The sequence below is a fragment of the Antennarius striatus genome, chromosome 4 (assembly GCF_040054535.1).
Source record: "Antennarius striatus isolate MH-2024 chromosome 4, ASM4005453v1, whole genome shotgun sequence".
Lineage (NCBI taxonomy): Eukaryota > Metazoa > Chordata > Actinopteri > Lophiiformes > Antennariidae > Antennarius > Antennarius striatus.
The window spans coordinates 5,822,100-5,835,213 of record NC_090779.1 but is presented as its reverse complement, the minus strand read 5'-3'; the positions used below and the strand labels follow the sequence as shown (position 1 = coordinate 5,835,213).

The 13,114-nt window shown below is 41.4% G+C and overlaps 1 protein-coding gene across 2 annotated transcripts in view; it reads left to right on the top strand.

Annotated features, from left to right (window-relative positions):
- Window positions 1-13,114, top strand: part of galnt18a (UDP-N-acetyl-alpha-D-galactosamine:polypeptide N-acetylgalactosaminyltransferase 18a) — a 135,789-nt gene that overhangs the window by 78,611 nt on the left and 44,064 nt on the right. For both annotated transcript variants that reach the window (XM_068313971.1, XM_068313970.1), the window contains exon 4: window positions 2,831-3,017. In XM_068313971.1, the coding sequence (XP_068170072.1) occupies window positions 2,831-3,017 (187 nt within the window). The remainder of the gene's footprint in view (window positions 1-2,830; window positions 3,018-13,114) is intronic.

Below are 13,114 nucleotides of genomic sequence, written 5' to 3'. Positions count from 1 at the left end.
TCTGACAAAAAGAAACAACTCTGTGGAAGAACCGAGAGAAACAGTTTGGTCTTAAGTAAGTATAGCATTATGAGCATTTTATTAATTAACATGGAAATGAAACACTGAACTTTATTTTGAGCTGGGCTGCTGTTTTTTGTTTTTTTTTAAATAAAAAAAAAAAATGTGTTTAAAGTAGCGTTAGGAAGAAAAAGACAAATCTGCCATGCCACAGTTTAAAATTAATTAGTCTGGCTAATGATAACATTAATGCTAGTATTTAACACAGCTCATTGCTGTTTTGGAGCAGGCGGTGAGGTATTAATATGGACCACAGTGACATCTGAGTAATTCCGAGTGGAGCAGATTTGTGTCGGTGGGGAGAGGGAATAAATGGTTCCTCTAATCGTCATTTCACGTTCTTTGGTGTGCACCATGTCTACAATATGAGCTAACCATCTGACTGCACTGTGTTCTTTTAATACGTCGATCAATTAAGTAAACATTTTCACAACATTTTTCAAGCAAGTGCTTTACAAACAATTTATATGTCATTAAAGTGCACTGGGTTTAAGCAAATCTTAAGCAAAATGTAAATGAGAACAAAACCAGCATTGAACTTAAAAAAAAATTCTGTAGTCCAAATTAAAATCTGTTAATTTAAATGTCACATTAATTAGATGGTTTGATTTATACATAATAAATAAATACTATTGATAGAATGTGGGATTCATCAAGGTTTGATACTGAGACTACTGCTCCTGATACGTGGTAGTGAGGTTTAACCTGTAACTGTACCTGGATGACTCCATGTTGATGCTTTCAAGGAAGAAAATTGTTCATAAGTCAGATGTTCGTATCCTGAGGACTAACTGTGAAATGAAACTATCCTCACTAAGACACTCTCAAAAATAAAATCTCCCATTTGTCTCAAGACAGCTTTCCTTCAGCACCCTCACTTGTCTTCAGAAATTCAAAGATTCAATGGTGTGATGGGTGTCACTGTCGTCTGACAGCATCAAGGTTACGCTTTCAATTCCTTCCTGTGTGGACCTTTTATGATCTCCTCAACTTTGTGTGGGATCTCTCCAGGTTCTCCATCTTCCTCCCACCTCCAAAAACATACAGCTTAGGTGAATTCATCACTCCAAATTGAGCACGATGGGGTATTTTTTTTATGTGTGGCCCCACAATGAGACAGGTCTGGGGTGCAGCAACACCAGCGACTGCAATCCCAAAAAAACGGCTGAAGAGGAGACGATTACCATCGTCTCGTCTACAGGAAAATGGATGGAATTAATTAATTTAATTCCAATTAATTAAATTCACCAAGGACATCACCGTGTTTGTTTTCTCAGACTTTGCCAATATAAAGCCAGAAGGAATTAAACAAAGGGAAACATTGATTGCACTGGAGCGGTTTGGTGCTGAGTGTGAAGCAGCCGGGGGGAGGATCAGCACCACTGAATCCGAGACTACAGTTCTCAGCCGAAAAGCGTGGAGCGCCCACTCTGGGCGGTAGTGGAGTCCAAGTATCTCAAGGTTGGAATGGGAAATAGAAAAACTGGAATGGGAAATAGACAGGCGCCTCGGTGCGACGTCTGCAGTGATGCTGACACTCTGCAGGTCAAAGGTGATGAAGAGTGAAATGAGCTACAAGGGAAAGCTCTCCGTTTACCACTCTGTCTGCGTTCCAATCCTCACCTATGGTCACAAGCTCTGGGCAATGACCAAAAGCAGATGAGCAGGAGTACAAGCGGCTGGAATTGGCTTTCTCCAAAGGGCAGCTGGGCTCAGCCTTAGAGACAGGGAGAGGAGCTCAGACATCCATGAGAGGACCGAGGTAGATCGGCTGCTCCTCTGCATTAAATGAAGCCAACTAAGATGGTTCAAGTTCAGATTGAGATGAGACGGTTCATCTGAAGTGTTCCAGACGTGTCGATCTGAGAGGACACCCAGAGTAAGACCAGGACTGTCTGGAGAGAAAATACCTCTCAGCTGACGAGGGGGCACCTTGGGATCCCATCCAGAAGAGTTGGTGGAAATGGGAGAGGAGTGTTTCGGCTTCCCTGCTCAATCTGCTGCTCCATACGGACAGGATGTAGATAAGCTTAATGACAAAATGAGAAAATATTTATATTTCCTGATATAGACATACACAATACAAATCTTTAGCAAATTGTTTATGTCGAAAGTCCACCAGACCGATATTAATAAATGATAAATGAGCTGCAGGTTAAAAGTACAAAAACATGAATATGTATTAGAGTTTTGAGGACTGCTACCCCACTACCTCCTGCTCAGCCTCCCTGTGCACTAGCATTTGTAGCATTTTTGTTCAGTCAGCATGTTTGTCTACTCAGTATGGGTTTATGTTCCCTTAATTGTTGCGTATCGCAGGCTTAGCCACGGGGATCATGAAATGTGAATGTGTATTGTTGTTGTAACATAAGGATAATAACTTAATGAGGACCCAAACTGAAGATGTAATGCATCAGTAAAACAAGCCTAGACAGTAGAAAAGATGAACTTCTGCTGTGAAAGCGGGGAATTCATCCAAAGTTAGAAAAAAAACAATAGCTAAAAACATACTGCACATTGCATTTTTTGCATACACACAAATACACACACACACACACACACACACACAAACACACACACAAACACAAACCCATTCTGCCTCGTGGAGCTGAGGGAATTTTTGTTGTGTTTGTCACAAAGATCAATTTTGCACCAGAATTCATCAAATTTGTAGTTAAAACAAAGTGTGTGTGTGTGTGTGTGTGTGTGTGTGCGTGTGCGTGTGCGTGTGCGTGCGTGCGTGCATGTGTGTGTGTTACTCTTGTTCCAGTGGAGCTGAAGGAGCACCTGCAGAGCTTTGTGGATGAGGTGAACTCTCAGCACGGCCCGGACTTCATCAAGGTGGTCCACCACGACAAACAGGAAGGGCTGATCAGGTCCAGAGTCAGCGGGTGGAGGGCTGCCTCGGCTCCTGTCGTGGCTCTGTTTGATGCGCATGTGGAGTTCAACACTGGATGGTGAGCAGCAGGTTTCATACTATACTCTAATATGCAACTAAAGCATGACACATCAGCCATTAAATCGATGCTATCTCTGTGCCAGACACCGCTGTTGTTAAAAGCACATCAGTGAGTCACATCTGTAAAGATGGCCTACTCCATTATGATGGATGTTCACACTTAAATGAAACACACACTGTTCTGCGTCCGTACATATTATTTTAGCTAATGCTAATTTCAAGAAAAGAATGTCAGAAACTATTGATATGTGGTGGAAAGAGGTTGTCCTAAGACAGGACAAAGTGCAAAAGTGCAAATATTCTTTGGCCAAATCAAATCATACGTAGAGTGAGTTGACGTATCATAGATACACAAACAGTTCTGCTGATGCTGAGCTAATGCGGAGAGAATTCAGGATCACAGACCACTGGAACATTTCACCATCTGCACATCACCACTCTTTCATAGTCTTCTCACACTAATGTGTGTGTTTGTAACGGTGTGTGTGTGTGTGTGTGTGTGTGTGTGTGTGTGTGTGTGTGTGTGTGTGTGTGTGTGTGTGTGTGTGTGTGTGTGTGTGTGTGTGTGTGTGTGTGTGTGTGTGTGTGTGTGTGTGTGTGTGTGTGTGTGCTCTTGTTGGGGCCTTGAGCCAATGGAATGTTCTTGGCTGGAGTTGAAGTAGGAAGTAAGATATTAACACACACAAGAGACAAATTGTCCTTTTAAAGACACAAACACATCCAACCTATTCAGTTCCTTAATAGGTCATCTTGCACAATATTTTACATAATACAACTACTTTGATAAAGATCATTCCATTACAGATAATAATACATCTTAGTGTAGGGAGGTTTGTCTTCTATATGAATCCTTCTTGTTTTGTGCTCCTATTTTAAACATTGAGATAAATAAATGTGGAAACTGAGTAAAGAACCAGATAGTGGAGGTAAGCTTTTATTCATCAACTATATTAAATGGTTGCTGATTGAAATCAGAAACGCTGCATCATTTCACTGTGTATGTATGAGAGTATCAACCCTGTTGATTACGATGACTGTTCATGCAGATGCTTTCGTTTTCCCACACCTTCTAAGGATCATTGGAAAGGGCAACTTTGTTAGATATGACCAGAAATGTAACTATGTTGATCATTCTGTTTCAGCATGATAATGGTCTTTCCCTTCATTACTTTATATCGAATCTTTGTGTACATCTTAAATTTCTCATATATTTTTATGTTCTTTTTATTGGAATCACGACGAGATACCTGCAAGTTTTTCTCTTAACAAAGAAAAAATGCACACACACACACACACACACACACACACACACACACACACACACACACACACACACACACACACACACACACACACACACACACACACACACACACACACATCACTATAACACTGAAAGGGTGTGGAGTTACTCTTAAAAGAAATCAAGAGTTACATTCCAAATGTGGCAGGAAGCTAAATGTTAACGATAAACAGTCTGTATTTTGATGGAGACATCCTCTTTAAATAATTTATCATCCAAAGGAGAAAAGTATTTGTGATGTGGGCGATTACACATGAACTTTATTAGCTGTGTGGTGTGTGTTCTTCAGCAACGTTAATAGTGCCATGTACTGTTTCTTCCAACAAAGTTGATGTTGTGTCAAACAGTGATGGACGAGGCGCCTTTCTGTGTTGATGGATTCACTGTTTTGCTGTGCTCTGAGGAGTAATTACTGATTGTAATCACAATATATAGTCCGATTTGCCACAGCGTACGGTGGCTCATGTTGTTCGTCAGTCCCGCACTGACTGTGCAGACCTGATGTTTTTAGGTGCCCACAAGGGTTCCTTTGTCCGTCCATCTGTAAGCAATAATGAACACAATAAAGTGAAAGTTATCACCTGCTTTGTGGATCTCTGAAGGTATCCATCCCATATTTTGTCCCTTCCATTTCTTGTTTATAAATTTTGAACACATTTTGAACATTTCATATTGAATTTGTTCACATTCAGGTTTTAATTTTGGGGTTGTTGGGGGGGTTTTTTCAACCCATCATCTTAGTTTTTCTTCATCTTAATACAATTTCCTCCGGGATTAATAAAGTATCTATCTATCTATCTATCTAGTTTTTACTTATGTCAGCTTGTTGTTTAGGCTCATGTACTGACACGATTAGATAAAAACTGTCTTTAATTAGTGGTACAGAGTGATTGTGGCCATTTTTATGATCCATGGTAATGTAATAGAGAAGACTCCATTGTATTTGAACATCTTGAACCAGTTTCTATATCAACCCTCATGAAAGTGGTGCAACAGAAGAAGCTCAGACTGTCCCTTGGACAGTGTTTTGCCAAGCTATTCATAGATGTTCTTAATAGTCTTGGCCCTGCTTTGCTGATTTTCACCAACTCTTGCCTCAGTTCTGGATCTGTTCAACTGCCTGTTTGGCTGTTAATGGTGTGGTTTGGCTTCTCATAAAAAGAAAAAGAAAAAGAAAAACTCAGCTCGATCCTCATGTCTTTTTTTATACTGGTTTCCCAAAATTTCTGCAAAATTTTATATTTTCATTCAGCCACCGGCAAATGACCAACGGTTTTAGTGCTTCTACACCTCACAGGGATGCAGTGGAGCATACAGTCCTCCGTTCCCGATTGAATCAATATGTTGGCATCAGCAGCACCATACTAAAGTGATTTATTTCCACTCAAACTGATGGTAAAAGTTCTTTCATGGACAGGACAGACAGAACAGTTCCAGAACCAGACAAACACTGTTGTTTCAAAATACAGAAATGTCTGGTTTCATCATACCAACTGTCAGAGATGTTCTGGTTCCGTTTGACTCCTGTCAAGTATTCAACAAACAAACTGACACAGTGGTGAAAATAAGGTTTTCTTCATTTGGACATTTGGGCCTAAGCAAAGCCCCTTTCTTAACCGCCCCAGCCTGGAAGAAGCCATTCATTCTTTGATCAGTTTGTGACTGGACTGCTGGGATACATTCTATGTTAGTCTCCCTGTTCTCCATCTGCTGCAAGCAACTGGTGGAAAATGTTGTAGCTGTCAAAAATACATGGAAAAAAAATTACCTAAGAGAGATCAGTAAAGTACATTCTTCTTCTTCTTTTTCTTTTCTTCTGACTGACTGTGTCATGTCTCCGGACAATTAAGCTTTCCTTTGTTTTCTTTTCCTAACATATCATATCATTCCAGATCCTGTCTCATCTACAATCACCTCATTCCCTGCACTGCCGTCTCTCCACACTCCTACAGCCATTCCCCAACCTGTCTCCACACTTCAAAATCCAGCTCAACCTTCTGCTCTCTGCCAGATTGTTTCAGTATTTGTCTACCTGATTTGTTGATGGTTTCGTGCTTGACCCTGCCTGATTCTGGACTCTACCATTTGCCTGTCGTTTTTGGATACCTCTGCCTGGATTATTAAACCTAGTGATGGGCAGATGAAGCCCCGTGAAGCATTGAAGCCTTTCATCCCAATCGGTTCACGGTGGCTTCATGAGGCTTCATTTGTTCTAGTACGACATCTACTGGATGGTCAAATATCAGGAGGCATGAGTTTGAAGTGTGCGGCATTTTGCAGAAAAACCCGTCAATAAAACTGTCAGCAAAATAAAGAAGTATGCAAAACATGTATAGTTTAGTGATTGTATGATATGATCGTAATATATGTATATATATATATATATATATATATATATATATATATGGTGTATATAATATATACAGGCAAACCTCGGTTTCGGTGTTCCCGTGATGGAAGCGTCGATACGGAACGACACGTCCGAAGCCATGCTGCCGGGCGAGGCTTCGGACGCCATCATTTACAGCTCCTCCCATCGATGAAGCAAGCCTCGATACGAGCTTTGCGGGAACGCCCCTCTCCTGCTCGGCACACGCTTCGGAGCTTCGATCCCCAGCGTCACATCACCAATTAAACCCTCTTTTGAGACTTTGCCCACCTGCTGCTCCGCCGTGCTTTTGGGTTCCCCTTGCCAGTCGTATTCTAGTCATGACAGACTGACTGACTGACTGACAGACTGACTGACTGACTGACAACTGACTGACTGACTGACTGACAGACTGACTGACTGACTGACAGACTGACTGACTGACTGACTGACTGACTGACTGACTGGTTTCATGATGAAAAATTCATATTTCGAGGTTCCCAACGAGCAGATGGTCTTAACTGGAGTCTTGTTGCTTTGTCTCGCATGTGAATGAGGAAGAAATTTACATCTGATTTAAAAGCCATTCGTTCTAACTTTTTAAAGGTTGTGTTATTGCCAACCCCGTGTTTTGTCAAGTCAAGTATGGTGGCCCACAGCAGAAATGTTTCCTAATGATTCCACTAAATAGTGTAAGTAATGAGAGCAGTTGTTAATTACTGAAGTCATTAGCAGAGCTGGTAGAGTTTAATCTCTCAGCAACAACTCAATGTCATAACACTTTATTCCAACTTTAACTTCATTTATGCATCTGCCTCAAAACAAGATGATCCCAAGTCACCTCATCTTCAGCCTCCAGGTCATGGGTTTACGCTGGAGCCTATCTCAGCTAACATCAGGCAGGAGGTGTGGTACAATCTGAATATGTCGCCAGCTTATTGCAGGGTCCACATAGACAGAAAAAAATAAATCACAGTCAAGCAAACTGCAGAAAAAGGCCGCAGTTGGAATTCTGCCAAGGACTCTTGTTGTGAGGCAACAGGAGTTACCCACTGTGCCATCCTTCTGCCCCCATCTTTACCTTATCTGACAGATTACACTTCCAGTCTCCATCAGCTGCTGAAGCCTCAACATTGTCAGAATCCTCTCTTGTGCACTGGATTAAAAATCACTGCTGGGTTTTAACCTCTCACACTCTTAACACACACATACACACACACACACACACACACACACACACACACACACACACACACACACACACACACACACACACACACACACACACACACACACATACCAACACTTTATTTCAAAAAAGCAGGGCTTTGAACCGGTTCATGGAGCAAAAACCGGAAACTTTTGGTATTTTGGCAGGAACGAAAACGAAAACTTTATATTTTTTAATGTTCCGGAACAGAATCGGAACAGAAAATAATTGTAAACCGGTTAATACAGTTATTTTTCGTTCTTGACAAAAATATTTGACATGATGTTTCACTTCCTGTCATTCACTGGACGCGGGATGAGAGCAGAGAGGGAGGTCTCCCAGTCACTATTTAATCATAACGGGTAAACACTGCAGTATGTCAATCTTAAAAATGTATGATTTAGACATTAACTCATTGGCTGCAGTCATTTTCAGTTCAGTGTGTTCCCGTACTGCCAGCGCTTTGTAGCAATACTGAGCTATGGGAGAAGAACAGTGAAGATCTGTTGTTCAGCAATAAATGACATGGAGGAAGTAATTCTTGTCTTATTTCATGTAGTGTCTAAGTAGGAGTCATAAGCCCTAACTACAGTTATACAACTGTCATAAAGCAGTGGTTTAGTGCTGTGGTACTGTTTACTGTAGGGTAGGGATATATATCGATAATTATAGTCTATAGTATATAAACTAATTGCTTTAGTTTCCAATTTAAAAGTCCTTAAGTTATCGTATTTTGCGCACCATTCAGCTCATTGTACAGAGGCGCAGTCTAAATTATGGAGTTTATTTCTGTACATTAACCGGACACACAGTACACCTTATTGTTCAGTACATGGTTGCTAACGGAATCAAAAAAGTAACTGTGGTTGAACTGTGTTGTACTACGTATTTAAATTTTAAAAAGTACACCGACATAATTTTTTTAATATGTTTTTATTTCTTCATTTTTTGATAAATCTGTACTAAATCCTTCGAAGTCCTCATCTTCGGTCTGCATTGAATATCTCGGTAGTTTCTCTACCGCTGACCGGCTGGTTTCCAGCCGGTCCAGCTTTAGCGAAACATTGGACAAAAGTCGAAGCAGACACGTTAGTCCAGGATCCACAATCCACCACATATTGTGGGGGTGTAACTCGCTCAGCATTGCCCCCAGTCCTGGTAAACGTGTGTTCACGTCTCTCATCCATCGCTCCACGACACACACAGCTTCACCTTAAAGGCTCTGTTTACACCGATGTCCAGCGGGTGGAGTTCTTTCGTTAATCCTCCAGGATGAAGACAAACTCCGAATTCAGCCGCTTGACGTGTTTTTGACAGAAGCGGTGGTGTGGGGGGGCATGGAGTCACAGATCAAGAGAGATGGCGAAGCCTGAAAAAAGCCCCCCCGGTCTCTTTACGTGAACCAGAACAACCCCAACTGATAGCCTGGAGTTTACATGTTGCGTCGTAAGCGTATCTCTTCGCTGACGTCATTGTCGGGGGTCTTCAGCCAAACAAATGTGGTTATCAGCATACCTGCGGTACAGTACCAGCATATACCCTATACTGGTACCTATCGGAGGTGTGCCGGACGTAGCCTCACGTCATGTTCTGTAATTGGTCTATCGCTGCCGGCGTACGTAGTGACGTAATACGTCCTATGTCGGTGGACAATGGCCGATCTGGCGGAGGGCTAACTAAAGTCACGCAAAAACATTTTTACAGATTTTGGAACTCAGTGTACACATAAGACGCTTCATGGTAAAAGGTGCAGCGTTGATTTCTGAGAAATTTTAACCGCATCTTATTGTGCGCAAAATACGGCACCTACATATTTATATTAAAAGGAACGTTATTAACCGGTTCAGGAACTTTATTTTTGCGTTCTAACCGGTTCAGGAACATCCGTTTATGGGTGGAACGCAAAACCGGAAATGTTATAATTCCGTTTCGGTTCGGAACGAACCGATTGGCAAAAAAATTCCGGTTCAAAGCCCTGCAAAAAAGCATTTGTTGCTTCTGTGTTCCAGATTAGACTCTTACAAGGTTTTCATCTGTTTATATCTGCTCATCAGCCCACAATCTCTGCACACACACACACACACACACACACACACACACACATACACACACACACACACACACACACACACATAGACGCACACTCATACAGAGCCCACACAAACCTCCCACACAGAGGGACGTATCGGTCTATGACTAATGAAATCATATTTGGCCGAGATCCTGAAGAGCTCAGCTGGAGTGGAGATACTTTCTTTACTTCTTTGTGTCTTTAAGCACACACACACACACACACACACACACACACACACACACACACACACACACACACACACACACACACACACACACACACACACACACACACACATACACTGTAAGAGTCTTGTTATGTTATAATGTGGTGTTTTTGCTGGCATTACTAACACTTTCTTTAGCGCTCCTGTTTTCATTGTGCCTCTCACTCTTTTTCATTTTCCGTTCCTCTTCCAATGCTTTTCTTTTCTTTGCCTCTCAAAGTCTTTGCTGATAATACTCCATCCGATCTCCCACTTACCCACATTCGCATCATTACGTACATTTTTGGTAGGAACATAGTCATAGCTCTTTTGTGTTGAAAATAAGTGATTGTTATTATAATGTGTTTTCTGTTACAGAGATGATCTATCTCATATCTTGATAATCCAACATGTTCTCTCACTAAAGCCTTAAATTGCTCTGCTTGTCATCTCTCCAGGAAGACGTCTAATGTGACATGATTATACATGTTGTTGTGAAGAGAAATAGGAGCAAGAAAACAGTCCTCTCATATCCGGTGACCGACATTACAACCACACAGGAACCAAGAACAAGAGCAGGCAGTGAGACACCCAACCAGCTTTATTTTTAATATCATTTTAGATCATCCTACACAGGTGGAAGGGACACATCAGTGGTTGTGTTCATCAATACTTCGTTAAAACAATAATCAATAGTGTCGTTTCAATTAAAAACCTGCAGTGTGGTGCCAATTCTACAGTCTCTCTGCTCCGTTGATCATATTAGCATCAGCTACCATATCTGAACTCTGAGCTGACATTATGGTACCAGCTTAGCAGCATGGTAGCTGCTAACTATGGAAATAGGTGGGCTTTTGACAGCTAAGTATCAAGCAGTAATTTACACTACAGAATTCAACTGTGGAAAAGTTAACAATACACCCACCAAATGGAAGTGAAGATTCAAAAGGGTGAAGTGTAGGTAGAGAAAGTTGCAGTGATGAAACTAGTAAACAAAAAGCCACAAAAGCGAAGTCAGAGATGCACCGCAGGGGTCTGAGTGCAGAGTCGCTTTTAAAGGTAATTTTTAGAAGGTGGAACATTTCCAACACATGTATATTAAGTGCCAGGCATCAGTCCCAACCCCATCGGCTTGTGGGGTTGGGACTGATGAGGGAAGATGGGTCAGTGGGGGAGGGAGGGGTGAGAAAAAACACAACTCTTCTTCATGCTAATGAGGGATGGCAAAAAAAACCCTGTCCCTTATTTGTGACAATTGTTGGCACATAGGTAAGACTAATCACATGACAGGTAAGAGTGGAGGGCAGGTGTGTGTGGGAGTTCTGTCTTAAGTCCAATGTTTGTGTGTGTGTTCTGTTGGACGTCCTTGGCCTGCATGACACCACCAAAGAGTCAACAACAGGTGTCCAGGGAAGGGAAAGAACCCGTCTCAGCCTTGTTCATATCACATCGTATCCTTGTTCATATCTCCATTTAATGTCAAGCATAAATAAAGGTGTGACCATTTTGAATGCCAGCTAAAGCTAGCCTCGTGCAGAAAGTGAAATGTGATATGACCTCTGAATTATGCATCACAATTTTTACAATTACCTTTTACAATTACGTTATCTCTTCCACATGTCTGTCTCACTCTTGGGCTTCCTGCTAGAGTGCCCCCTGGAGGCTGTTAACCCATAAAAATCTAGAGAGTAGCCATGTTGTGACATTACAGTACTCAGCCTACCTCAGCATTCAGCTGTGGGAATAAAGGATTCCTTTAAGGTGTGCATGAAGTCTTTTTCTGAACTCTTGTAACGTACTTCACTAATAAGATTCTTTTAACACAGAGGTCACATTAATTAGAGGCTGAACGGTCCTACATTCTGCGACAGTAAGGGCATTCTAGGTCTTTTGTGTTTATATAAAGGGTGCAGAGGAAACTAGAGACAAGCCTCACCAACCAAACATTAGTGTGATGGACAATAGAGTCCGACGACAATGTCATGTAAGAACTGTGTGACGTTACACACACATGTATCTGTGGGAGAGAATTGATGAAAAATGCATTATTACATGCTACACTGCCTCATTAGTGTTTTTCCCCACATAGGACAGTCAAGGATAGTTCACATTTGAACGGCTGCCTCTGGCAGTTTTTCCAGGAAGCCTGGCATACAAACTTTCTCTCTCTGTAGTTGGACATCACATCTCAGCAACAGCATCGTGTGAAGCAATATTTTTCTACCAAATGGACTTTCAATGTGATGTGGGGATTTTATTTTGATTATACAACAAACAGATCTTTAGGTCTGACTTCAAGCATTTTCGTGTTCACTGAAAGTTATGGTTGGTGTCTGTATTTGACAGACCATTTGTTCAATGAAAATTTCGTTTTCATTGAACAAATGGTAGTTTTGTAATATGTGAAACTGGACTAACCAACAGGCAGGCGACCAAGCTGGATGGTAAATGCAGTAATGGAATAGAGTCACTTTGATTTACTGGAGTACTTTCTTGTTCATTAGGATTAAGGATCAAGCTAAGTATTGAGTTGCACATGGAAATATAAATTTATCATCTCCTTCATTCAACACACACAGGACACACACAGGATACACACACAGGCAGTTATCGTAACAAACTGATGCTGGGGTAGAAAAAAACCAAATGATAATTAGTTCCTTCCTATTTTAAGCAATTAAGCAATCCCTCAGGAATCAATAAAGTATCCTGATTCTGAGTCTGATTTTGTAGTTTGCATGCTGCGGCTGAATAAGGTAGCCTATTTTTAAATGAATGTACCGATATTATCAATGTTAGATTATTATCAGACATTGAAGTGAATAGCTGCTTTTATTTGGTTAAAGCAGCACGTCCCTCCACAGCCACTGAATCCAATATGACTGATCAAGGGCTCTATTCACTCCCTATTTGGAGTCTCAGTTGGGATGACTTG